The 25,531-nt window shown below is 41.6% G+C and overlaps 1 protein-coding gene across 2 annotated transcripts in view; it reads left to right on the top strand.

Moving 5' to 3' along the window:
* SPATA6L (spermatogenesis associated 6 like) overlaps positions 1-25,531 on the top strand; it is a 1,246,643-nt gene that overhangs the window by 741,462 nt on the left and 479,650 nt on the right. Inside the window, exon 7 of one of the 2 annotated variants that reach the window (XM_044061100.1) lies at positions 4,902-5,180. The exons of the other annotated variant lie outside the window; for it this stretch is intronic. Within the exon in view, the coding sequence (XP_043917035.1) occupies positions 4,902-5,180 (279 nt within the window). The remainder of the gene's footprint in view (positions 1-4,901; positions 5,181-25,531) is intronic. 2 annotated transcript variants of the gene reach the window in all.

The raw sequence follows: 25,531 nt of genomic DNA, 5'->3' as shown, positions 1-25,531 counted from the left end.
ACATTTAAGAGAAGTAAGCAATTCCTTTCTTAAATAATATCATTGTATAATAACATTAACCCATGACTGGATTTGGGTGTCACAGGAGTAACCCACGGATGGCTTTGTTTAACTGTTTGGGTTTCACACTCATGATTAAACCACACCAACCATGGGTTAATCCTATGATACCCACACCCAGTCATGGGTTGTTGTTAAATAAATTAAAAATAGAATTAGTACTCTGCTGCAGGAAAAGTGTTGTCTCTTTGCTTTAAAAAGTGCAGGCAGAGACCTGCACAGTAGTCTGGCATGAGGCAAATTTGAGTAGTGTGATTTGGTAAAATAGTGATGCTGCTTTAATAGATTACTCAGCACAAGTAAAGTTAATACTGTGTCATAGCTAAGTGGATGGGCTTGCAGTATAGACAAAAGGAGGTAAAAAAGTGGATAGTGTATCAGAAAGTAGTTGGGCAGTGTGAGATTCAAAAGCCAGGATATGAAGAAAGAGATAAATGGCTACAGCTTAGAGATTATTAGTTTGGAGACTATAGAATATGATAGATCTAATACTGTTACACTGTCAAACCTGGATCAAGGTAAGAACAGAATTAGACTGTCAAATTAATGAAAGCTCTTTGGGCAAGTTAAGATAACTGACAATCAGAAGTATTGCTAAAGTTAAACATTTAAAGCCAAGAGACTACACAGAGCAATTACTGTTAAAAGCTAAGTCATCAAAATGTGTAGTAGACATTTGGCAAAGTAATTGTAGGTAACAAAATAAGACTTTTAATGAGTTTTCTTTTAGAATTACAAGTAGCTATAACATAGCCCATATCCTGGGCAGACACTTGTCACATCTAAACACCCACTCCTGATGATAGTAGAAGTTTAAACCACTGAACTTAGGGTAGCTCAACTTACATTTTATAGCAACAGCTGCCTCCGTATAAAATACGCCTGATGACTTTAATCAGGGATACATGCAGGATAGTCTATTTGTAATAATTTAAAGTGGCCCTTAAAATCATCAGCAGCTGTTGATAATATAATAAAAATAAGGTCAGGTATGCTAAACTAGGGGCACTTGAAATGTAACATGTTTCTACTCGTTTGTAGCATTCCTTACATTTTTTTTGGATGAAGGACAACTGACAGAAAGGAAATTGGATGGAGGAACAATGATAGGTGATATTTCTTTATCTAACAAATTCTGGCTATTTTCCTGCCTTTTCTTTGAGAATTTCTCTGATTATTCCAGTAACCTAAGGCATCTTATCCTTCTCCCTCTATTATGTTTCTCCCCCTTTCCTTTGGGTGGCAGTTTAGTGGTCTTACATGGACATGTTTCAGGACCCATATATGATTCCTAGATGACTTGTGACATTTAAAAATGGCAAAGTAAGTTTTTAGGGTTAAGCTTGCTGATTTCTCTCCACACAGAGCTTACAAAATACTGGCAGAAGCTCACTATTGAGGGAAGGCTGTGCTTAATATATTTTGTTCTTTCAATAAGGAGGCTAAAATATTGTATCACCTTTGGAAAAAAGTGCATGTTTCAGTAACTCTGTGAATTTTATGGCACTATAACAACCCAGTGTTTCAAGCAGATGGCTGCAATTCTGTATGAATTACCTTTGTGTAGTGAGTTATACCAGGTATCTAGTATTGTGGACGCTGCTGATAAGACATATCTCTAGTTTAAGTGTATTTATTATTTTATTTATTAATTCCTTAAGTTTTCTTAATAAGTATTGTGGTAGTAAGGCAAGCGTGACCCAAAGGATAACCTTACTCAGATATTCAGATTTTGAAGATTAGAACATTTCATGTCTGCTGGAAAACTGTTTGGGGAGGTTGTTTAGTTTGTCTTTTCATATCTAGAGACTAGAATTAAGAAAAAGACCTTCTGTAACCTCCTGCACCCGCGGTGGTGGTGCTGCAGTAGCGTTGTTGCCTCACAGTAAGACGCTGTCCAGTTTGATTCTCAGCTAGAGCGTCTTCTGCGTGGAGACATGCATGAATGGGCGTACCTTAGTTGAAGGTTGTGCGTCAGGCCTGGCAAGCCGGTATGTAAAAATCAACTGGCAATCATTAGCGGACCGGAGTTCCACTGTGGCGACCCCTTACCGGGAAAAGCCGAAAGACGCACACACACACACACACACACACACACACACACACACACACACACACACACACACACACACACACACACACCTTCTGTAACCTCCTGCATGGCAAGGCTGATGCACCCAACAGTGTTAATGAGGGTAAGGAAATGCTGTTTTTTTGAGGGGATTCATATAGGTAGCATACTTCCTTATGGACATAGCCTGTTTTGGCAATGGATGCTGCTAGTCCACTAGGCAAGGCAGTGTTATGAGGGCCTGGAGTATTCTTCCTGTACTGATAGAGATGACTGCATTCTTTTGGGAATTTACTTTACATTCCCTTAAATTTTTCCTTTTTTTCCCTGGTCCCCTGCTGCCGGTTGAGCCCTGCTGCATGGACTCCAAGGGAAAGAACACTGTAGCTTATTCTTTTCTTGGGAAAAGAGAGTTGCATATGCTGAGAATTGGAGTAACCATCCTCAGACTAGGGGATGCCATTTTAAGCTATGACTCCCTCCCTACTACTGTTTGCAGATGGTGCATGTCTATTTTAGCACACATGCTAACCCTCTGCCAGTGGTATGCACTGGTGTGCAGCTTGGTGTCTCTAAGGCCTATACAACTGTTGTCTACCCTACACTCCTATATTTATTAGCCAACCAGTTTGGCAGACTGCCTGCCTTTCCCCAGGATGGACAAGTTGGTATTGACCACTTACTCTCATTGTCCCTCAGTGAGCTTCTGTAGCACATATTTCACCAATTTGGGTTATGCTCAGGTCTTCAGTTCTTCCACAGAACCAGCCTTTTTTGTCCCTCTTGTGGGTTTAGGGTCAGTTGTAAATGTTATTTGGTACTGTTTGTTTTTCTGTGTGTTTGGGATCCTCTGTCCTGCTTCTCACTTAGTTTATAAGACTTGCTACTCCACCTGCAAGTCACAATATCAGAGAGACAAGTGTCAAGCATGTAAAACAGTTCAACTGTGTGAGGCATGCACCACATACTTAGATATTCCACTTCAATCCTGTCTCTGTGCTGATTTCCATCACCAAAGAATTCCTTAGTCTGTGGTGTGTACTGTGTACTGTGTACTAGCTGTTTGTACTACTAGTTGGTATATATTGCTGGTGTGTTTACCTGGATACTGATTTTGCACCCTACTCAGCATGGGGATGTTTGACTACCGGTATATTTATTCTATTTGTTTTATTGCAATAGTGTGTTGGTTCAAGAACCTGAATAAATTTTAACTTGGTTCTGAAAGGCTTCAAAGGAGATGTGTTTATCCTCAGGCATTTGCCTTGTTTTGGTTTGTGACTTAAACAGATGGCAAGTACATGACTGCCTCTTTTAGGATGTCTGCCATATTGGCTATGTACGTAGCTTTGCAGTCTTAACCTCAATGCCAGGCAAGTATTTTATTACCAACCCATGATGATGGATATTTTTACAATTTTTGGTTATCTTCAATGCTGCAGTTATAACTAGAATGCAATTCAGTGGAAGGGAAGCACATAAAATTGGTTGAAATGGATGCTGGAAGGAAGTCATTTACTTAAAGCTATAATTGCAAATATACTAGAGTAAGTTTACTTTGGAATAGGCTGCGAAATTTGTGGTTAAGTCAAAAGCTTCATACAAACGTACTTTCTCCATAGTAATACTAAAATGTAGAATTCTTCACAAAACTTTAGTTCTTTTACTGTCATAGTTGCCTTCTTTCCCACAAAATATTCCACTTCATTGAAATACTGCTTGCTATAGAGCCACAATCTGGATGCAACGAGTTTAACATTTTTAAAATATCCATATCCTAAACCTATGAAAACTACAAACATGGTCTTGTTTTTGTGATGACATTGGGAAATGTGTATCAGCAATCTACAGATGTTATCCAACGTACATTTCTTCTATACTAAGATTGACAGTTGATAAAGTAGTAGGCCTAGTTTTACATTTTTGACAACAACAAGGACATGCTGTTATTAAGGATCTGAAAGCCATTTGTTTGCAAGGTTGCATGTACCTTCATCTAATATTATCTGTCTGTACACATCAGCTGTAACTGAAAGTCTGGTTTTGCTGTCATCTGAAGCCTGATTCCAAAATGCAGATTGTATCCTGTATCTCAAGTGCAGAGGGCATTGCTTAGATGTCTGCTGTTTAGAGACTATAAAGGTCATTGGAATAAGAAGTTATTCCTCATTCTGAAATTTCATCTTTTAAGTGATTTGGTGGTATTCATTCCAAAATTTCATCTTTTAAGTGATTTGGTGGTATATTTGATGTTCCACAGTTCTTATATTATATGAGCTAAGGTAGCATGACCCCATTCTTTCTCAGATCAGATGTTTTGCCTTCCTTCTGCTCTGCTTACAACTTGATGTACAATACATTTTCTTTATTTTGGTGGGTATCGTTCACCTTGAAGAATTTTTTATCTCCTTTCACCAGGGTTTATTTTTTTTTCTCTTGAACCACTTTCCTAAAAAAAAAAATAATGAACTTAATATACTTAATAAGTCAGCTATAAATAGCACTTTATGTTTTTTAAAGGGAGAAGTGTGCCATGTTACACATTTGCATATCTTGTAAGTATGATGTTGATTTTTATTTTTTAGTCAGAATGCTAGTAATAAGTATATATATATATATATATATATATATATATATATATATTTTTTTTTTTTTTTTTTTTTTGCTAGCTAGAAGATTGATTTGATATATGATATATTAACTTGCATTATAATCCATTATAATGTTGTTTATGTATATTAATCCTATCATGTATTGATTTAAAACACAGGAAGATCACACAAGAAAGTTAAATGGACAAGTAAAGTATGGCTACAGATATAGATCCCCTCAAAAAACATACTCTCCTTTAGTCAAGACAACAAAGAAAAAGAATAAAGGATATGAAAAACATACAAAATCCTCCCACCTGAGGTCTCCATCACCTTGTAAAAGGAAATATTTAAATGAATTTATTGAGAACAGTTTTCTGCATGTAAAGCAAATGAATTTGGGACCTCATGAGAGTAAGTCTACACTGCAAACAAGACCTCCATTTGTAGTTCGACATGTAAGTTTATTCAACCTTGTGTTAATAAAGTTGAATTACACAAACTTTTATTATACATCACTTGGTAAATTGCTGTCCATCTGAGTTTATATAGAGAACTCATAAAAAAGTATAGTTTACATTTTGATGTTGAAAAATTAATTATAGGCCACATTAGTGAACGTGACTTGCAGTTAAATCCTTAGTAATGTTCGTTGGGCTAATAACAATTTTTTTGCAGGCTATACTTTTTATCAGTTCATTCACTAATCTTTTGTCAGATTTTGTTTGCTTTGATTCCTGATTGTTTCTTCATGTGTTATTTATCTTATATGTGCTTGAGTAAGTGTATTAATTGTTCTTCATTTAAGGAAGCATCTTCACTAGCATTCCATATTTTCTTTGCATTCATGAAAAAAAGTAATCTTGAGTAACAAAAACTGAATACTTGAAATTTTGAAGTGAAGCAACTCCAGAGTTAGTTTATGTAGAGGTAGAGAGTATGGAGCAAGCTTTCACAGAGTTTGCAAGGCTCTGTAGACAAAATTCTGAATTAAAATTGTGAAATAATTGTGAAATGTCATAGTTTTGGGTGTTTCTTAATAAATGGTTCATAGTCTAATCAGGATACCATGGGAAAGACCATAATAGAAGAACTTTGTTTTTACAGGTATTCTAGCAGTATTCTATTTTTATAATAGCAAATTTAAAATCTGTTCCTGATTCTGAGCATTTGTCCCCCTATTAGTTTTTTTTTTTTTTTGGCTTTTTTTTAGAATTCTTAGAATTCATTTCAGATTACATCATTTCTTTCTGGTTCCCAGGCTAACAGAAACTCAGAGGTTAATAGCCCTTTTGATCTTGCAGCTGGTCAGGAAACCAGAGCAATAAAAGAAATTATACATGTAAATTCTAGCCATTAACTCTGGCCTCAAAACATTAGGCAGAATGCCTTCCTCATGACATCTCGTCTGTGAGTTTTAGATCAACGAATTTCACAATGCTTGACTTATCAGCTTTTTTACAGCAGAGTGCACTGTTGTTACATTTTTTCAATTCAACATCCAATACCGTCTTTTCACATATAAGAGAACAAGCCTGTGGCTTACATTAATATTTACAAATGACAGAATTATCTACAAAATTCTACCTGGCTAGGCTGGCAGCCTTCACCTATCTTCACAGCTTGGATCAAAGATTCACGATATACAGACCTGACATTTTCTTCAGTGCAGAACAGCCTGTTTGTCACCAGATTCTTTGCTGAGAAAAGAATAAAAACAACTGAGGATGCTGGTGTCGCTAAATATTTTTGTAATGTCTTGTCCCTTAGTTTTTAGGCTTTTGATGCTTCTAGGATTAAAACCTTGATTTTAGGGTCTGTCTGTGTTTAGAAAGAAATATTGGGAATCTCATTAGTAATGAGACAAAACATACGGTAATATAAAGTCATACGTCTTTATAAGTTAGTATTAGCAAGCTCAGTAACTCACTGTCCAGATTTTCATAGAATCTCCAGATTTAATTATAACTGTCTTGACAAGTTCTTTTCTTGCATAGTGCCGCTTGTAATTATTCATTTAGTTTTAGCTGGTTGTTATTTATTTTCTAACAGAAAGTAGTACTTCCAGTATTAGTGCAACTGCAAAATAAAACATTTTACTGTTATTAGATGTTAAAAATGTGACAAAGTAGTTCTTGCCATTCAAACATGTTTGTTGTTTTTATCTTAGTATACACCGCAGCAGTAAAAAAAGTGATGCCACTGGTTGGTATTGTGAATGAAGCAGCTAGATTAATGTGGTTTTGTTCACTTGAGTAAATTTCTCTAATTTTAGTTAGCTGACGAAACAAAATTGTGTCTGTGCATTGTTATTTTTAAGGTAGAATGTGTAGTTAGCTTTTAGTTGGCATGTACACACCACAGGGGTGGGAGATAATATTTCTAGCTGTAACCCCACAACAGATTTACCCAGTGGATACAGTGCTGGGAAGTTCTAGGCACAATTTAAAATTTGTTGGGCATTTTTTCCTATTGAGTTAAAAGATTTATCAACAGTAGGAGGCTTTTTATATAGCCTAGAAAAGATTACAAGTCTGTATACATTGTCACGTGAAACTGTACTATATGCCTACATGTGTAGAATGTACATTTGCTAACTGCCTTCATAGTATCAGCTGCTAATGTATTATTTTTTGCATAGCTGATTTATTATTCTAATATACATGCATTATTAGGAGGATTCTTCCCTAAATAAGCACACTGCCATCCCAGATTCTTGTTGTTGTTAGCCTTTTCTATTATTCTTCCTCCTATGATGTGCCAACTAGACGATGCTCTGTGTTTACAATTTTTGGCTAATGGGGTAGTTTCTTGTTTTTGCTCTATTTAATTGTAGCATGCTTTAATTTGAAACACTGTTGTTCTTCTGTTTATTTTGTGCTTAATAATTTTGTTTGTTCTTCAGTTTGCATTTAAAAACAATTCCGTTGGAGTGGGTGAGGTTACATAATTTTGTATGCAAATTTTATGTTAATCAGCCTATGTATTTGTACCTGTTTTTCATGGGCCTTTGTCCAGATTTTTTATGATTCCAGGTTGAGAGGTATGGCCTTAAGCTTGGCTTTGGTTGATTTTATTAAGTTGTTTGTTTATTTCAGTGACAAGGGCTCTGACATTCTGGGAATTTCTGTTCCTACTTTGGTCAAATTTGTTTTCCTTTTATTATAAAGCTTGGTGATGTTATGGTTCCACCATGTGAGTCTGTTTTTGGGGGTTGCCCTGCACTTGTTCCTACGGGGTACAGCTGCATCTATTCAGCTATTTACATGCTACTTTAGTGTGGCGGTGCTCATTTCTGTGTATTCAGTGGAGTTAGCTGGGTTTGGTGGGGATTTGAAGCTTGCCAGTGTATCACTTACGAGTAGGTAGTTTGTCTTAAAGAAATTTCTAAAGGTACCTTGTGTGGAAAGGATCTCTGGTTTCAGTTTTACTTTGAAGGAGCCTGCTTTATGGTCAGAACTAACAAGTGATAAAGATATTCAAGAGATGGTGCAAAGTGCTCCCATATTAGTAAGGACTTGATCCAAGATGTTATTTCCGTTAGTAGGTACTCTGACTAATTGTTCCAGGGCATTTGTATTGACAAAGTCCAGGAATCTTTGTGTTTGTGGACTAGTGGTGATGTAGGTTTCCCATTCTATTGTTGCATAGTTTAGATCAGCTAGGAAAATGGTATTGGGTTTAACACTGAATGATTCTACTTCATGTAGGTAGGCATTGTGGCTGTCTTTTGTTACATAGGAGGTCCTGTAGCTAGCTGATATAAGGTATGGGACCTTTCTGATGGTTATTTGGACTTGAAGAAGGTCTGATGCATCATGCTGCTTTATCAGCCTTAATGTGAGTCTCTTCTGAATGTAGACTGATGCATCTCCACCTTTTTACCCTCCTGTGCAGTAGCTGATCTAAATTTGTGGAAAACATTAGAGCCCTGCACAGCCGGAATGCTGTCCGTTATTTTAAACCATGTCTCAGTCACTACACAGATGTCAGTGTCTCCCAGTGGGTTAATATGCTGTGTGTGTTTTATGCCTGTGTTGTGTTTTGAAGTTCTTTCAGGTTTAGACAAATTAATATTTTGAACCTCAGCATATGTTTGATTATGTGATTTGTGATGGCCTTGGAGAGGTGTGATATGTGGTGTACTGCTGACTATTTGTGTTTCTGAATTACTATGTTTGAGATCTTTGCCTCCAAGGATATTATATATGTACACATATGTCTTTCCCTGTTTTGTAGAACTATTACAATAATCCATTTACTATTACAATCTATTACAATATTACTATCAACATATTATTATAATATATTGCAAGTTACGATTTCAGTTTAGTATGATAATAATAATAGTATGTTTCTGCTGGCATTTCTTTGTGGAAGATTATGAAGCATAGGGGAGTGGGAATTTGCCCTTATCCTGCTATTTTGTAATCTGGAAACTGATATTTATATTGCCCCCTGCAAAAACATGATCTTTATTTATTTATTCTTTCAATGTTGTGATTTCTGATAATTTGGGGTCAATATTTTGTTGTCTGATCTTCTGCTACCTTGATATTTTGAAGTACACACACACACACACACACACGCGCGCGCGTGCACAACCACACATACACGTACATGCACACATATATATAAAATCAAAATAAAGACATTATTCCCTACAGATGCATGTCAAAAAAAAGTAAGCTCCCTGGATATATCTTAATACAGAAGTACCATTCCTAACCATCGTAGATTAGATAAATTAACAATTAGTAGTCAAAGATTGGTTCACCACAAACAAGACAGCATCAACTTCTTCTAGTGTAGTATATTATATACAAATATTTTCCCCAGTCCCCAATGTTCATCATATGACATCATCCTCTTATTGTCAGCCTGGGGAAAACAAGTAGTAAAACCAATTTTTACTTTGATTTCCAACCTTAGAAACTGCCAGTGCATAGCCAAATCTGCTTCCTCTCATTGAATCCACCCTGCTGTGGCTTAGTGATATGTAAGCCCATGCTCTCCCAACTTTTGTTTTCAGTCTTTATTAACAAATCTCCCTCTGACATCCATAAGCTTCCTATCACTGCTTATGCCAATGATATAGCTGTCCTTCGATCCTGTCCTCACATTCAAATATTCAAACCCAAAAGTTGAAAAAAAACTCCAAAAATTCTTAACATTTCAGAACTCAGTGGTATCCCAATAGGATAACCACATCCTTTAAATACTTGTGTTTGTGGCTGGACCAGTCACTTAACTTCCATAACCAGATTGAAAACACTAGATAAAATATCAACTCTGTTTTATTCTATTCCTGGCAAATACTTCTCTTGCAAAAGCTGCAATACGCAAATGAGTCCTGTTAACTCAACTGCAATATGAGGTCCCAAAAGCTACAGTCTCTAAAAATATCTCATCCACACTGCAGTGCACTGAAAGCAAAATCTGCTGATTCTTTGACACTGTCCCTTGGAACACGACTCCACCACCCATTCCAAAGCCATATGATTCACAGTCACCTATGGAGTTGAACTACTACTAAAGGCACCTAGTTGAATTAGTTTGAAAAGAGGAGACTCTAGTAGTAGTTCAACTCCATAGGTGACTGTGAATCATATGGCTTTGGAATGGGTGGTGGAGTCGTGTTCCAAGGGACAGTTCTTCTAGCTGGCAAACTCTAATAAAACCACCTCCCAGCAACCTCTACAATTTCTCTTAGCTGATTTCTTCACTCCAGATCCCCCAAACTAAGCTGCACTGTACCGACCACTCCTTCTCCATTCTTGCACCAAAACTCTGGTAATCCTTCCTCTCACCTAAAAGAAATCTCCCCTTTCCTCACTTTAAGAGCAGAATGTAATAACACCAAAGATGACATACCTCTTAGTGTGGCTAGCTATGAGAAACAGCATGAGTAGTCCAGTGGACCAGCTAGCGTGGTCAAATCAACAACTACTAGCAGAAACAGAGCTAAACCACATGCCAAGCTAAGTAATTAGTTCATGAGAAGAAAACTTCCAAAGTGTGTATCTAAAGTATTTTCTGAAGAACAACTCTCTGAAGAAGTAATACATTTCTGAAGAAAATGCATCTGTAGTTTGTTTCTGAAGTATTCTTTATTAGAAAACCTTTTTGGTATATAAGCACTGTTAGCAACACTTTAAGAGCACAACTCAAAAGAAAACTCCATCAAAACTCTGAAAGTGCTTTTCTACTGGACACGTCACCTAACTCTTCCCTCGCCTATATCACTTTTACTTTCACTGTATTTTCTCATCTGCTGCTTATCTCTCATATTTACTACTAATATTAATCCACATTTGTTTTTTTCTCCTTTATTAATACTGTTTGCTCATTGTGTAATTGTCTGCTTGACTTTATACCTTTTGTTAATCAGTTCTTATTTCTTTTTTTTGTGAATTTCTTCACCCGAGCTGTGCCTTCAGATGGTCTACTGTGATAGTGTACACCCCATTAAACAAACATAAATAAATAAATAGATGCGCCATTAAGTCCATTAGAAACTACAGCAGTTACATCTCAAAAGAAGACAGTTCCTAGTCTTTCTTCTTTTTGATGCATTCACAAGAGAAGTTTAGAAATTGTACACTATTCAAACTACATTCCTTACTCTTATATTAAAAAAGGAAAATGTCACACATCTCTAAGTCATGAGACAAACATCCTGATAGCAGGAGAGGAAAGGAAGGAAAAAAATAAATTACATTTTAAGTGCTTCCATTAACCTGACTTTACCCCCTAGCTTCATGAAGGACACTGAAGATCTTTGATAAAGTAAAATGTGTTTGTCTTCTGTTAAGTTAAATTTTGACTTTAAAATGCAGAAAAGCTTATTGGGCTGTATTTTGATTTAGCCTTTGTGTTCAGAAATGGCTGTTTATTTCAGTGGAAATTTTCAGAATTCCCAGGATGCCTTACAATGTAGATGACTGCAGATTTGTTTTCTCTTTATAAAATAAGGTGTTTGTATATAGTGTAGTTGTCACACTTAAAAATACCAATTGTCAGCTTTCTAAATTCACAAATATAATACAAACGTAGGAGAAATGGTCACGTTGAAGCTTGAAATCCTTTACTGCCTGCAAGCTTATTTGTTTATTTATTTAATTTTGAATTTATTTACTGGAATACAGTACCGATCATTTCTGAACAATTTTAGTCTCAGACCTGGGTAAATAAAGTGCAATAAATGAAGTGAGAATGAATAAAATGCAAAAGTAGAGCTATAATTAGAACTATACTACGGATACACAAAAAGTGAAAGTGGTTAAGAAACACAATAATAATTTATAATGTGAACAAAAGTATACTGATACCTTAACAAAATGGAGTCCATTCTTCTGTCATGGTACAATTACAGTTTATGGAATTATTAATGTGAAGTTGTTCTATGTCACCGTTTTGTTCTTACACGTGGGTCGGAGCCGATCCCTCGGCTCCGAATCGGCCGCTTTCAAGCTCAAACTCTCAGAGAAGCTCGAGACCTAGTATATATCCCATGATGCTCTACTGTGAATCCCCAGATCTAGTTTGCAGCTGCAACGGATCAACAGCTCGTCGGAGGAAGCTCGGGCCAGTGATTTAAAATTTTCTGTATTAATAGGATTTTTTGTCTTTAAATTAGTATTACACATACTTAGATTTCAACCTTTATTATAGTATTAAGGTTTTTTGCCTGTTAGTATAACTTGCTTAGGATTTTCTAAAAAGTTTTTCTTCAGGGCTTTAGGCCTCTTTTTCTTGGGCGTGGCAGGGCTCTGTCAGCTATTGTGTGTGTGTTTATCTTCTTATATAATCTAGTGTGCATCATATATCTAGTGTGGTAGTTAATATTAGATATTTAGTGTGTTTAGAAAAAAAATATATATATATATATATATATATATATATATATATATATATATATATATATTTTGGTAGGAAGTTAGTTAATACTAGTTTGTAGTTATAGTTAAAAGTAACTAATTTTCTTAGTCAAATAAAAATTTAGGGACCTGAATTATTTAAAATGTCAGAGAAACAAAAGTCAGGTTTCAGAAGGTGTGAGTGCGGTCAAAAGATGTCTATTACAGACAACCACTCCACCTGCATTTACTGTTTGGGTTCTGTACACCTACAAGAGGTGTGCTCTATCTGCCACTCCTTTAGCGCCAGGGTTCTCTTGGAAAGGAGGAGGAAGCTGGTAGATAGAGGACTCCTGAAGCCTGATTTTCAGGCTACCTTAGACAAGGCTGACCTCTCTTCCAAGGCTTTGAAAGGGTCGAAGTCTTCCAAGGGATCCTCGGAGCCCAAGTCATCGGCTCAGAGTTCCTCTGGAATGGTTTGTGCATCGGCTCCACAGGCCTTGGAGCCATGTATCGACCCTCTGCCTCGGAGCCCAGTTGTGGAACCGATATTGGAGACTCCTCAGTCTCCAGTTCTTCAATCGGTTCCATCTTCGGCTCCTTTGACCCATCCCTCGACGCATTCTTCGAGGCATTCCGATGTGGATCTGGACCGAGTGGTCAAGAGGCTCTTAGAGAACCCGGCCCTGGCCAAAATGCTGTCTGCTTCAAGCCACTCGGTGTCGAAGCCTGAAACCCCAGCCATAACTTCTCCATCTCCTCCTCCGAAGCCAATCGAGCATTCAGAGACGGAGCAGGCAGAACCGATGTTGGTAGAGCTCTCGGAGCCGAGGTTCGATCCACCTCCCTCGGCTCCATCGACCTTGATCTCCTCGCTTCCGACCGGGGAATCTCAGGGCTGACAGTCCCTCGCTGGCTCCGGGGTGGAGAGTCGAACCAATACCTCGGTTCTGACCCTTCCACTCGGGGCTTCAGCGCAGGTGGCCTCGGCTCCGTCCTCTGGATTGGAGTGGGGGGTCTCAGCTTGGGGAGAGCTGCCGGCCTCTTTGGAGCTGACGGACTTTTTGGACCAAGATTCTGGTGTTTTCGATGCCGTGACGAAGGTCATGTCTGCTAAGACCACTACCTCCTCGGATCTGTCTTCTCCTCCCCCTAAGGGGCCTTGTTCTACCTCTTCCCTGCAGATCCCCACCAAGCGTCGAGATCCAGGGCCTGAGGTATCCCCATTGGGTGGCCCCTCCTCTCTAGGGACTTCACCGGACGCTCCCACCGTTGAAGTACCTAGGAAGAGATTGTGCAAGAGGAGGCACTTGGATTCCCCACAGGAATCCCTGACATCAGATACCGACTTGGAGGAATCAGAAGGGTCCCCATGATCCCCATCAGAGGATGTCTCATTTGCAGACATATTGGAAATCTTAAGGCAGAGGGGTGATTGGCAGTCCCTTGCCCCTACTGAGGATGAGTCGGTCCTCCTGAAGGCCTTTGGATCTCAACCATCCACCTCCTGGGTTACTCCGCCCTTCGATGAACTGATGGAGCTGGTTGCTCGAAGGGCGTAGGAGTCTCCTGATTCAGTGAAATCGGTCCCTCGGAGGCCCAACAAGTTTATTACTTCCCCTACTGATAAAGCCTTTCTAACAAAGGGAGTCCCAGTTGAAGCCATGGTGGTGGCGGCAGCCACCAAGAATGAGATGTCGGAAACCTCTTCTGCTGTCCATCCTCCTAATAGAGATTCTAGGACTATGGACAGATATGGGAAATGCATATTTAGTTCTGCGGCATTTTCCATGAGATCGCTCAACTACCTGACACATTTTACCCGTCTTCAATGAGATCTCCTCAAAGAGCTGGGAGATACTCTCCAGGGTAACACAGCTGATGCAGTTTCTGAGAAGGTGACTGCACAACTCAACACCCTCAATTCCATAGTAAACTCATCCATGCGACTCATTTCTTATGCTGCCGATGGATCGAGTAGGGTGGCAGGCTCAGCGATAGCTCTTTGGAGACAGTCCTGGATGCGCCTTTGCTCTTTTGCGGAAGCCTTTAAATCTTCCTTCATCAATACCCCATTCGATGGATCCGCCTTGTTCGGACCCAAAGTTAAGGAGACACTTACTAGGTGTGAACAAGAAGGAAAGACTCTGTCTGCCGTTGGAGTCCGTTTTTTCACTCCAACTAGACCATACCCAAAGGGCAACGAAGTGGGAAAATGTGGTTCCGGAAACCCCAAGGAGATTTCCAAAACACACCTACTGAGACCCCCTCTAGAGGCAGAGGAGGGGGCAAAAATGGAAGACGCCGTCCAAATGGCAGAGGCAGTCCGCAAAACCAGGGCAACAGGGAACAGTTCTCTGGGAAGCCCTATCAGCGTTCCTGAAAGGAAGCCCGGCTGTCCTACTCTGGAGGCAGTCGATGGTCACTTGGCTTTATACCCAAACACCTGGCTAAACATTACAATGGATTCTTGGGTAAAAAGCATCATTGCCAGAGGTTACTACATTCCCTTTACAAACCCCCCCCCCCCATGGGTACAAGGATCCCAGACGTTTCACCCAGTCTGAGAGAACTAGCAGCCATAGAAATCCAAAACCTGCTAGACAAAAGAGTCATCCAACCAGTTCCAGGGGACCAAATAGGATCCAGAACTTACTCAAGGTTCTTTTTAGTTCCAAAGAAAACAGGGGACTGGAGGCCCATACTAGACCTCAGCAAGCTCAACACCTTCGTCAAGAAGGAGAAGTTCCGGATGGTCATGCTGCAATCAGTTCTCCCATTCTTAGCAACGGGTGATTGGATGTGCTCTATAGATCTCAATGATGCTTACTACCACATCAAAATGGACAGATCATCCAGAGATCACCTGCATTTCTGGCTTGGGACCAGTCATTACCAATTCAGAGACCTGCCCTTTGGTCTCACCACAGCCCCCAGGGTGTTCACCAAATGTATGGCAGTGGTCACGGCTCACCTGAGACAATTGGGATTCCAGGTGTTTCCATATCTGGATGACTGGCTCCTCACCGCCACCTCCAGGCATCAACTAATACAAGCAAGAGAATTCACCATAAACCTTTGTTCCCAGTTGGGTATAACCCTAAACTTCAAAAAATCTGCGTTATTGCCCTCGCAGCATATTACATTTATAGGGGCAGAACTGGACACCGTCAATGCAAGGATCACGTTGCCCCAATCAAGAATCATATCTCTAAAAGATCAACTATCCAGCCTGTTGGTCCAGAACAAAGCTCCTGCATCCCAAATACTGTAACTTTTAGGCACAATGGCAGCCACACTGATAGCAGTTCCGTTAGGTCGAATGCACATGCGAATACTCCAGTGGCTACTCTTTGCGCAATGGTCTTACCAACGTCTGCCCATGTCACACGAGATCCGACTAATGAATCTTTGCAAAAAGGATCTCAATTGGTGGTTGAACAGCGACCAAGTGATAATCGGACGTCCCTTTGTTCTTCCCCAACCCACAGCCACAGTGACCACGGATGCTTCCATGATAGAGTGGGGGGGGGGCTATTTCAGGGAAAGACTGACCAAGGCACTTGGTTAATCATGGAAACACATTTGCATATAAATGTCCTAGAGCTGAGAGTGGTGTTCCTAGCATTGCAACACTTTCACGATTCTCTTCCTCTAGGTACAATTGCTATCCAGACAGACAACATGTCGGTAGTCTGGTATATCAACAAGCAAGGGGGAACCAGATCATATCCCTTATGCCGGGAGGCCCTAAGAATTTGGCAGTGGGCTGTATCCACCAGACGCTTTCTGATAGCAACGCACATCCTGGGGTCATCCAACGTGATAGCGGACAAACTAAGCAGAGCCATGCTGTTGCCTCACGAGTGGTCTCTCAAACAGAAGGTGGCGGAAGAGATCTTCCGCTGATGGGGCCAGCCTTGCTGCGACCTATTTGCATCTCCAATGAATGCCAAATGCAGCAGCTACTTTGCCCTTTATCCCCCACTGGGGAACAAACCAAGGGACGCACTCATACACGATTTGCCCCCGGAGCTGTTATATGCCTTTTCGCCAATACCCCCTAATTCCCAAATTCATGCAGAAAGCCAAAACTCTGGGAAGGACTGTGATCTTGATAGCCCTGTCTTGGCCTCGACAGATTTGGTTCCCCTTCCCGTGGAAGTATCAAGTGGAAGAACCATGGATCTTGGACCCAGGCCGGATCTTCTGACTCATTCATCAGGAGTTCTTCATCCCACCCTCACCTCCCTAAAACTGACAGCGTGGCTGCTCCTATTCCCACATTAGCCAGGTCTCAAGATTTGTCTTCTGTGGTCCAGCATATTATAGTTTCCTCTCATAAACTATCTACCAGGAAGCTATACAATAACAAATGGAAACAGTTTGTTCACTGGGCCTCTCAACATGACATTGATCCTTATGTAGCACCTGTTCATATCATCTTAGAGTTCTTATTTTCCTTGTTCCATGATGGCTCAGCAGCTACCACCAATAGAGTCCAATTGGCAGCTATTTCCAATTTCCATGTGGGGTTTAATGGGTCTAACATCATGTCGCATAGACTATGTAAAGCATTCTTAAAAGGAACCCACCATCTCAGACCACCTATCAGACATCCTGTCTCTCCCTGGAATTTGAATCTGGTTTTATCCCAATTGATGCTCGCCCCCTTTGAACCCACTTCATTCTGTTACTTAAAGCTCTTGTCTTGGAAAACTATATTCCTGGTAGCCATTACATCTGCATGTAGGGTCTCAGAGCTTCAAGCCTTATCCTCCAAACCCCCATATTTGATTTTTCACCACGATAGAGTCTCCCTTAGGACTAATCCTACCTTTCTTCCCAAGGTCTGTTCAGAAGCTAACTTAAATCAGTCCATTGAGCTTCCAACCTTCTTCAGGCACCATACCAACAGACTGGAATATATGTTACACAAACTTGATGTACACAGACAACTGAGGTTCTATCTAGATAGAACGAAAGATTTCGAACAATCGGATCAACTTTTTGTCTCTTTCACAGAAAATAAGAAAGGTTTTGCAGTATCAAAAATCACATTGTCTAAGTGGCTCTCTGACTGCATCAACTCCATTTATGCCTCCACTATTCAGCCATTAGAATCTAACGTCAAGGCCCACTCGACACGAGCTGTTTCTGCGTCATTAGCTCATGCAGCTCGATTACCCTTAGATACCATCTGTGCAGCTGCCACGTGGTCAAAACCTCACACGTTTATCACTCATTACAAAGTGGATAGGACCTCCAGGGACAGGGCTACCTTTGGTTCCACTGTGCTCAGAAATGTTCTCCCGTGAGCCACCCAGGATCAGGGTGCTTGGGACGCTACCCACGTGTAAGAACAAGACGGCGAGATAGAACAACTTCACGTAAAAAAGTTATGTCCTTACCATAACGTTCCATGTGAGTTGTTCATTTCGCCTTTTTGTTCTTACATTCCCGCCCACCTTCCCCCTCCAGTCGAGCAGGATGTTTGCCTTGGTAGATTGGTTGAGTTGTCAGTCTGTATTGCATATTCTGTTCTTCCTATCTACAATCTTTTAGCTACCTTCATAGGTAGACAGTATAGTTTCATTTCTTCCTGTAGGCTGTCTTGGTTGCAGCATACTAGATCTGGGGATTCACAGTAGAGCATCATGGGATATACACTAGGTCTTGAGCTTCTCTGAGAGTTTGAGCTTGAAAGCGGCCGATTCGGAGCCGAGGGATCGGCTCCAACCCACGTGTAAGAACAAAAAGGCGAGATGAACAACTCACATGGAACGTTATGGTAAGGACATAACTTCTTTTTGTTTCAGTCTCTTTGATGTTTGTCCAAAGTGCTCTTCTCAGCCTGCAATGTTCTCAGAAGTGCATGTGGAGTTACTTGATGTGATGTTGTCCTATCTCACCTTCATTCCTACTAGGTTGGGTTCGGATCTGATCCTCAGATCCATCTCAGCCTTTATATTCAAGCTCGAGGTCTTCTGCCAGCTCATGGCTGCACCCTAGCCCAGCATGCACTAAAAACCATCCTCAGATCTCATTTGCCACTAAACAAGATTGGGTGCTCGTTCTGCTAGCTCTGGCTAAGTATTATCTGTTTTTCTGCTTTAACTTTTAAAAGAAAGTTATTTTTGTCTGTTATTTATCCTTATATAGTTAGGTTTTACTATTTCCGCTCTTTGTGGCTGTTTTTTTTTTTGTTGGCCATCTTCTTTCATTCAGACCTTGTTGTCTCTCTCCTGGCTTTTTCCTTTCAAGGATAAATAGCCCGTTTAAGTTAGAGGGCTCTTATTCCTGTTCTTTGTATTATTGTTTGAAGTCCCTTTTAAGACAGTTCGTTTAAGTTAGAGAACTGCCTTTCCCTTTAGCCTGTTTAAGTTAGAGGGCTTTCTGTTCCCCTTTTCTGTCTCCTGGGCATATCCTGTTTAAGTTAGAGGGCTGTGCATCCCTCTAATTCCGTCTGTTTCCCTTTTTTCTTCAGATCACTCTGGTGTTAGTCTATTAAAAAGAAAAAGTTGTGAAAACTCCTTGTTAATTTTCCTTTTCTTGTCCAGGTAGTTACTAGTTTTTTCTTGTCTTCCCATTTTTCTAGTGTTTCTCTGTAAAAATGTCAGATAGGGACTTGAAACCAATGGGTTTAAAAAAAGGCGAGGGCTGTAGGAAGAGCATGCCCTTTAAGTGATAGACACACGCTTTGCATCTATTGCCTTGGAACTGTCCATCTCCAGGAGTCATTCTGTATCTGTCATGCTTTTAACCACAGAGTGCTCCTGGAAAGGAAGAACAAATTGATATTAAAAGGGTTATTAAAATCCCCCTTCTCAGAGGCTTTAGAAGAAGGTCTGGGTTTATCTAAAATTGATAAGTCTCTCACTTCAAAAAATCAGACAAATCAGACAAGTCTGGAAGAGATCTTCATCTACTACCCTATCTGAAGCATCAAAAAAGATATCTAAAACTTCCACACCAGATCCAAAGCCTACCAGATCCGAGAAACATTTAGCTCTGACACCATCTGTTTCTGTGCTGGTAGAGTTTGAGATATGAAGCCAGTCTCCAGCCATGGAGCTGTCTGATGACGATGTGAATTGGGTGGTACAGAGGCTATTGAGGGCACCAGCGCTGGCCAAGTTGTTGTCAGATTCAACCCTGAGGGCTTTGGATCCTACCACATCCACCTCTTTTGCTCTGATTCCTCCTCCGATCTGACTCTTGGCTTAGGAGTCAGAAGATCCAGAGCTGATTTTACTGGAAGCCTCAGATCTGAGACCTACTACGGGATCATTGGATTCGACCATTGCTCCGACATCCTCAGATCCATCAGAGCTCGAGGAGTCTAGGAGCCGACGCTCTCCAGTAGGGTCCGGGGAGGTGAGTCTGATCAGACTGTTGTCTGATGCCGCCTTGCCTCTTGAGGCATCGGCATGGGTGAGCTCGGCTCCTACCTCAGCCTCGGGCCCCTTGTCCTTGATTCCAGGGGTTCCCTTAGCTTCTTCAGATCCAGGGATATCTTCAGATCAGGGACAGGAGGCTTTTGACGTGATGAGAGTGCTGTCTCCACAGACATCTCTGGATGTTCTACCCCCAAAAGCACCAGTGTCCACCTCACTACCCTTGCATTTATAGGTTCATAGGTTCATACTAGGCTATCTGCCCTAGGGCATTTATAAGCATAGCCAGAATGTGTTTGGCTTCCGCCACCCATTTTAAATTTATTTTGCTATGCCCTTTTTCGAGGTTAGTATACTGTGCCTCTGTCTAACAGTGACACAGAAGTGATACCCAGGGTAAACCTACGCTCTCCCATCCACTCATCAAGATTCCTCTTGAAGAGAGTCAATGAGGGACTCTGCCTAACCTGGACTGGGATTTTATTCCAGAGTGAAGGGAGCCTCTGGGTTATGAATCTGTCCCTCCAGCATGTCCTATTTATTTCAGTGCTGAGGTTCAAGTCTCTCGAGCTCGTAGCTCGATAGGATTTGGATTTTCTGAGGTGCAGCATGTCCATTAATTCCGGGTTGGACATGGCTTTATACATCAGGCACAGATCACCTCTGAACAGGCGGTATGCCACTGAGTAGAGCTGGAGTTTCTTTAACCGGGCAGCATATGGCATTTGTTTGAGCCCTTTGATCCTCTTGGTGAGGTACTTTTGGGGTCTTTCCAGTTGCTGCAGGTGTCTGGTAAGGTACATCCCAAAAGGGGCATTGTACTCAATTATGGGCCTGATGAGGGATGAATAAAGAGGCACGATGACCTCCCCTGATCTAGATGTGAATCCCTTCATGATTAGGTGGGCTATATAAAATGTTTTTCTAACCACTTTGGCCACGTGGTTGTCAAATGAGAGATTGCTATCAACTTGGGACCCCAGGTCCCTAATTACTTCTTCTGTACTTAATGGATTACCACCTATGTGGTAATTTGTGGGCACTTTGTTTTTGCCAAAGGGGATGACTATACACTTTTTGGCATTTAGCTTGAGGCCATGGCTCTGGCACCAGTTGTCTGTTTCTATGAGGCCCTTTTGGAGGATGCTTGTGTCGACTGGAGAGTCGATTATGGCGCCCAGTTTGCAGTCATCTGCGAACTTGATCAGCCACAGTCCTTCTGTGTTGGCCTGTACCTCCGAGAAATATATACCGAACAAGAGAGGTCCCAGGACTGAGCCTTGTGGGACACAACTTGTAACTGGTTTAGAGTCTGACATGGCTCCAGCAATTCTAACCATGTGGGTTCTGTCATTGAGCCAGTTTGCAATCCATCTAGTGACATAGGGGTTTATATTTAAGCTGGTGAGCTTATCTATAATGCCCGAGTGGGGTATTGTATCGAAGGCTTTTGCGAGGTCCAGGTAGGCTGTGTGGACCACCTTCCCCTCGTCAATGGCCTTGGTGACTGTTTCAAAGAAATCAACCAGGTTTAAGAGGCAGGATCTGCCCTTAACAAAGCCGAACTGGGTAGGATCCAGTGTCTGTAGGTCCCCAATATCTTTATTTATGAGGTCCATGATGATCCTTTCCATAGCTTTGCAGACCAAGCTAGTCAGGCTTATGGGGCGATAGTTTCCAGAATCCGTTGAGGCACCACCTTTATGGAGAGGGACCACTGTTGCTGTACGCCACTCTTTGGGCACATGTCCTGTAGTAAGGCTGAGATTGAACAGTAGTTTTATGTTTAGGTTTAGCTCTTCTTGGAGTTCATGTAGGACGCAGCCCGGGACACCGTCTGGTCCCATTGATGCTGTGTTTTTTGCTTTGGAGAGGGTGGCTCTTACCTGAGCATATGAGGTGTCAGGGGGGCAGCACTCTGCTGGGATAGATATTTGTCCTTTTGGTGGGGAGGGGGGGAGAGGTTTGCGCTGAACCTGTCAGCTAGGATGTTGGCAATGTCTGTGGGTTCAGTGTATTTTTTGTCATTTTGGACTAATTCTGAGCATATCTGGGAATTACCACCCAGGTTCCTAACATAACTAAAGAAAGCCTTGTGATTATCCTTAGTGTCCTGTGCAGTTTTCTCTCGAAGCTGGCCTTAGACAATTTTATGAGTGCCCGTAGTTTTTTGCTAATACTGATCAGTGATGCCTTCCCTTTTTGGGATTTTGCTCTATCATTTAGTAGCTTCCTCCTTCTATTGTATAGTTTGTTTATGGCTGGGGTCCACCAGACAGGACGTCTGCCTTTGGAGGATTGGGTCTTGGTTTTATTTGGGATCGCATGATCCATGCATTCCTGAAGGTGTTCATAGAATGCGTTTATAAAGGATTCTGCGGTCTGGGCCGTATTTTCCACAGGCCCGGGGGCTTTGAAGGATTCCACCTCGGTTTTGAGGAGTGTGAAATTTGCTTTTAGAAGTTTTTCACTGTGGTTTTCTGGGCAGGGGGTGGTGGGGTCGGGATGTGAATATCCAGTGAGATTAGTTTATGGTCTGATCTTACCAGTGAGGGATACACTTCTGGTCTGGAGCATAGAGTCCCCATGTTGGTGATAATCAGGTCCAGTATGTTTTCCCCTCTTGTGGGAGTGGTAACAAGTTGTTCCATAGCATTTGAGTTTATAAATTCTAGGAACCTTTGGGCTAGGGTGTTGGAGCTAGAGTAATGCTCCCAGTCTATGTTTGGGTAGTTGAAGTCGCCCAATATAATGGTGTTTGGAGAGACCTTCATATTTTCCAGTGTTCTCAGGAAGGCCAAGTGGGGTTCCTGGGTTTGGGAGGGTGGTCTGTAGCAGGCTATAAACTGGAAGGCAGTTTTACCCACTGTTAGTTGCACATGGATAGTCTCTGATGCTTCGTGCTTTGCCACCAACCTGGAGGTGTGGGTATCTTTGATGAATATCGATACTCCCCCTCGTTTTGTGGTTCGGTCCAAGTTTTGGGGCCGAAAAGCATGGTATGAGGTATAACCTGATAGTGCTGGGGTGCTCTCTGGAGCCCTGAACCAGGTTTCTGTTACTTCACAGATATCGATGTTCTCCATGCTAAGGAGAGTTTTGAGTGCGTGCATCTTGAGGTTTAGACTTCTGGCATTGAGTAGCATTACTCTTAGTTTCATATCCCTTGTGATACCTATGGAGGTGGGTTTGTCTTTTGTGCCTTGCCTAAAAAAGGCACTATGGGGGTAGCAAGAGCCTTTGCCAATATCCAAAAGCCCAGGGGTGACAGGTGCAAGCCGTCCCTAGCGAAGCATCGTGGCTTGTCGAGCATATCATCCCAAGCTGACAGGCATTGGATCCCCTCTGAATGACACCAGTACTTAAGCCAATTGTTGAAATTGATCATCTTGTCTTCATATTGTGGCATCATTCTTGGTGAGGGTAAGATGCTACTCAAGGTCAGGGTCATACCGGCCTGGGCTACATGCTCAGAGAGCTCCTTTATGTCTCTTTTCATGTAGTCCAGGGAGGTACGTCTCAGGTCATTCACACCAGCATGGACAATGACTGAGTCATATTTGTACTTGCCTTGAAGTGACCTGAGTGCTTGTGTTATGTGGCAGATCCTAGCGCCTGACAGGCTGCTCACCATGATCCTCTCCTTGTTCAGCCTGGTGAGCAGGACGTCAGTGTGCCTGACGATAGAGTCACCTATTACAAGTGTATCAGGTGTGTTGTTTATTCTTAAGGGCTGTGACTGTTCGGCACACTGGCTTTGTGAGATATGTGTTGCACGTGTTTTGTTTTGGGGTAGCGGTTGCTTGGGTGTCTGCTTTGGAGGTCTCTGCTGCTTAGGCTTTGGGGACACCAAGATCGTAGGCCTCAGGATGCCCCACAGAGCACCCCCCCACTCTTCTGAAACCTCTCCAGAGAACCCCTCTGAAGAGGTCCCTTGGAAAAGATTATGCAAGAGGAAGCATTTAGACTCCCCAGAGGAGTCCATCACTTCTGATACGAACCTCGATGAAGGTGAAGGGTCCCCATGGTCACCTCCTGATGATGTCTGCTTTGGAGACATCCTGGAAATGCTAAAGCACAGAGGTGGTTGGAAGTCCACCAACTCTTCAGCAGAAGAGTCTGAATACCTGTAGGCCTTCCGATCTCACCCTTCCACCTCTTGGGTCTCCACTTTTGATGAACTTATGGACCTGGTTTCTTGGAAGGTGTGGGAGTCTCCTGTTTCAGTGGAACCTGTTCCTAGGAGGCCAAACAAATTTATCACATCTCCATCAGACAATACCTTTTTAACCAAGGGAGTCCCAGTAGATGCTATGGTTGTGGCAGCAGCAACCAAGAAGGAACTCTCAGAGACATCTTCTTCTGTCCATCCACCAAACAAGGAGTCTTGGACAATGGACAGATATGGAAAGTGCATTTTTTCTTCAGTGACTTTTTCCCTTAGATCGCTTAATTACCTTACTCATTTTACTAAGCTGCAGAGAGACCTCCTGAAAGAGCTAGGAGATACTCTCCAAGGTTCAGTAGCTGAAGGGGTCTCAGACAAAGTATCCTCAAAGCTATCTACCTTAAACTCAGTTGTCAACATCTCCATGACACTCATCTCTTATGCAGCGGATGGAGCAAATAGAGCAGCGGGTTCTGGAATTTCCTTAAGGAGACATTCTTGGATGCGCTTGTATGACTTTGCAGAGCCCTTTAAATCTTCCTTTGTGAATGCCCCGTTCAATGGCGCATCTATGTTTGGGCCCAAAGTCAAGGACACACTAACCAGGTGTGAGTAGGAAGGAAAGACTCTCACTGTCATAGGAGTCTGTTTTCCCATGCCTACCAGACCTTATCCCAAAGGTCAGAAAGGAAGTGGCAAAATGTGGTTCTGAAAATCTCAGAGATTTTTTCAAGACACACGTGGTGAATCTTCTCCCAGGGGTAGAAGGGAAGTAGTAATGGAAGATGCCAACTTCTCAACAGAGGCAGTCCACAGAATCAGGGCACTAGAGATTCTTTCTTTGGTAAGCCCTTTCACTGCTCCTGAATGGAGGCCTGTCTGTCCATCCCCGGAGGCAATCGGGGGCTGCTTATATTTCTACCCAGAAAACTGGCAATGACTAACAAAAGACAAATGGGTACAAAGCATCCTATCCAGAGGTTACACATTACCCTTTTACTTACCCGTTCCAAACATAAAAAAGGTTCCAGATGTTCCACCCAGTCAAAGGGAACAAGCAACCTTAGAAATTCAAAAGTTGTTAGACAAGAGTCATCCAAACAGTCCATGCAGGCCAAATAGGATTCAGAACTTACTCAAGATTCTTTTTAGTTCCAAAGAAAACAGGGGACTGGAGACCAATTTTGGATCTCAGCAATTTAAACAAGTCAGTAAGAAAGTCCAAGTTCTAGATGGTAACACTGCAGTCAGTACTCTCGATTCTGGGACAAGACAATTGGATGTGCTCTATAGATCTCCAGGATGCATACTACCACATAAAAATGGACAGGCAATCCAGGAGACACCTGTGCTTTTGGCTGGGAGCCAGACACTACCAATTTTGA

This window comes from Protopterus annectens, chromosome 2.part0 (genome assembly GCF_019279795.1).
Source record: "Protopterus annectens isolate FY-2018-M chromosome 2.part0, PAN1.0, whole genome shotgun sequence".
NCBI classification, from domain to species: Eukaryota; Metazoa; Chordata; order Ceratodontiformes; family Protopteridae; genus Protopterus; species Protopterus annectens.
This window is presented reverse-complemented; position numbering and strand designations above follow the sequence as displayed.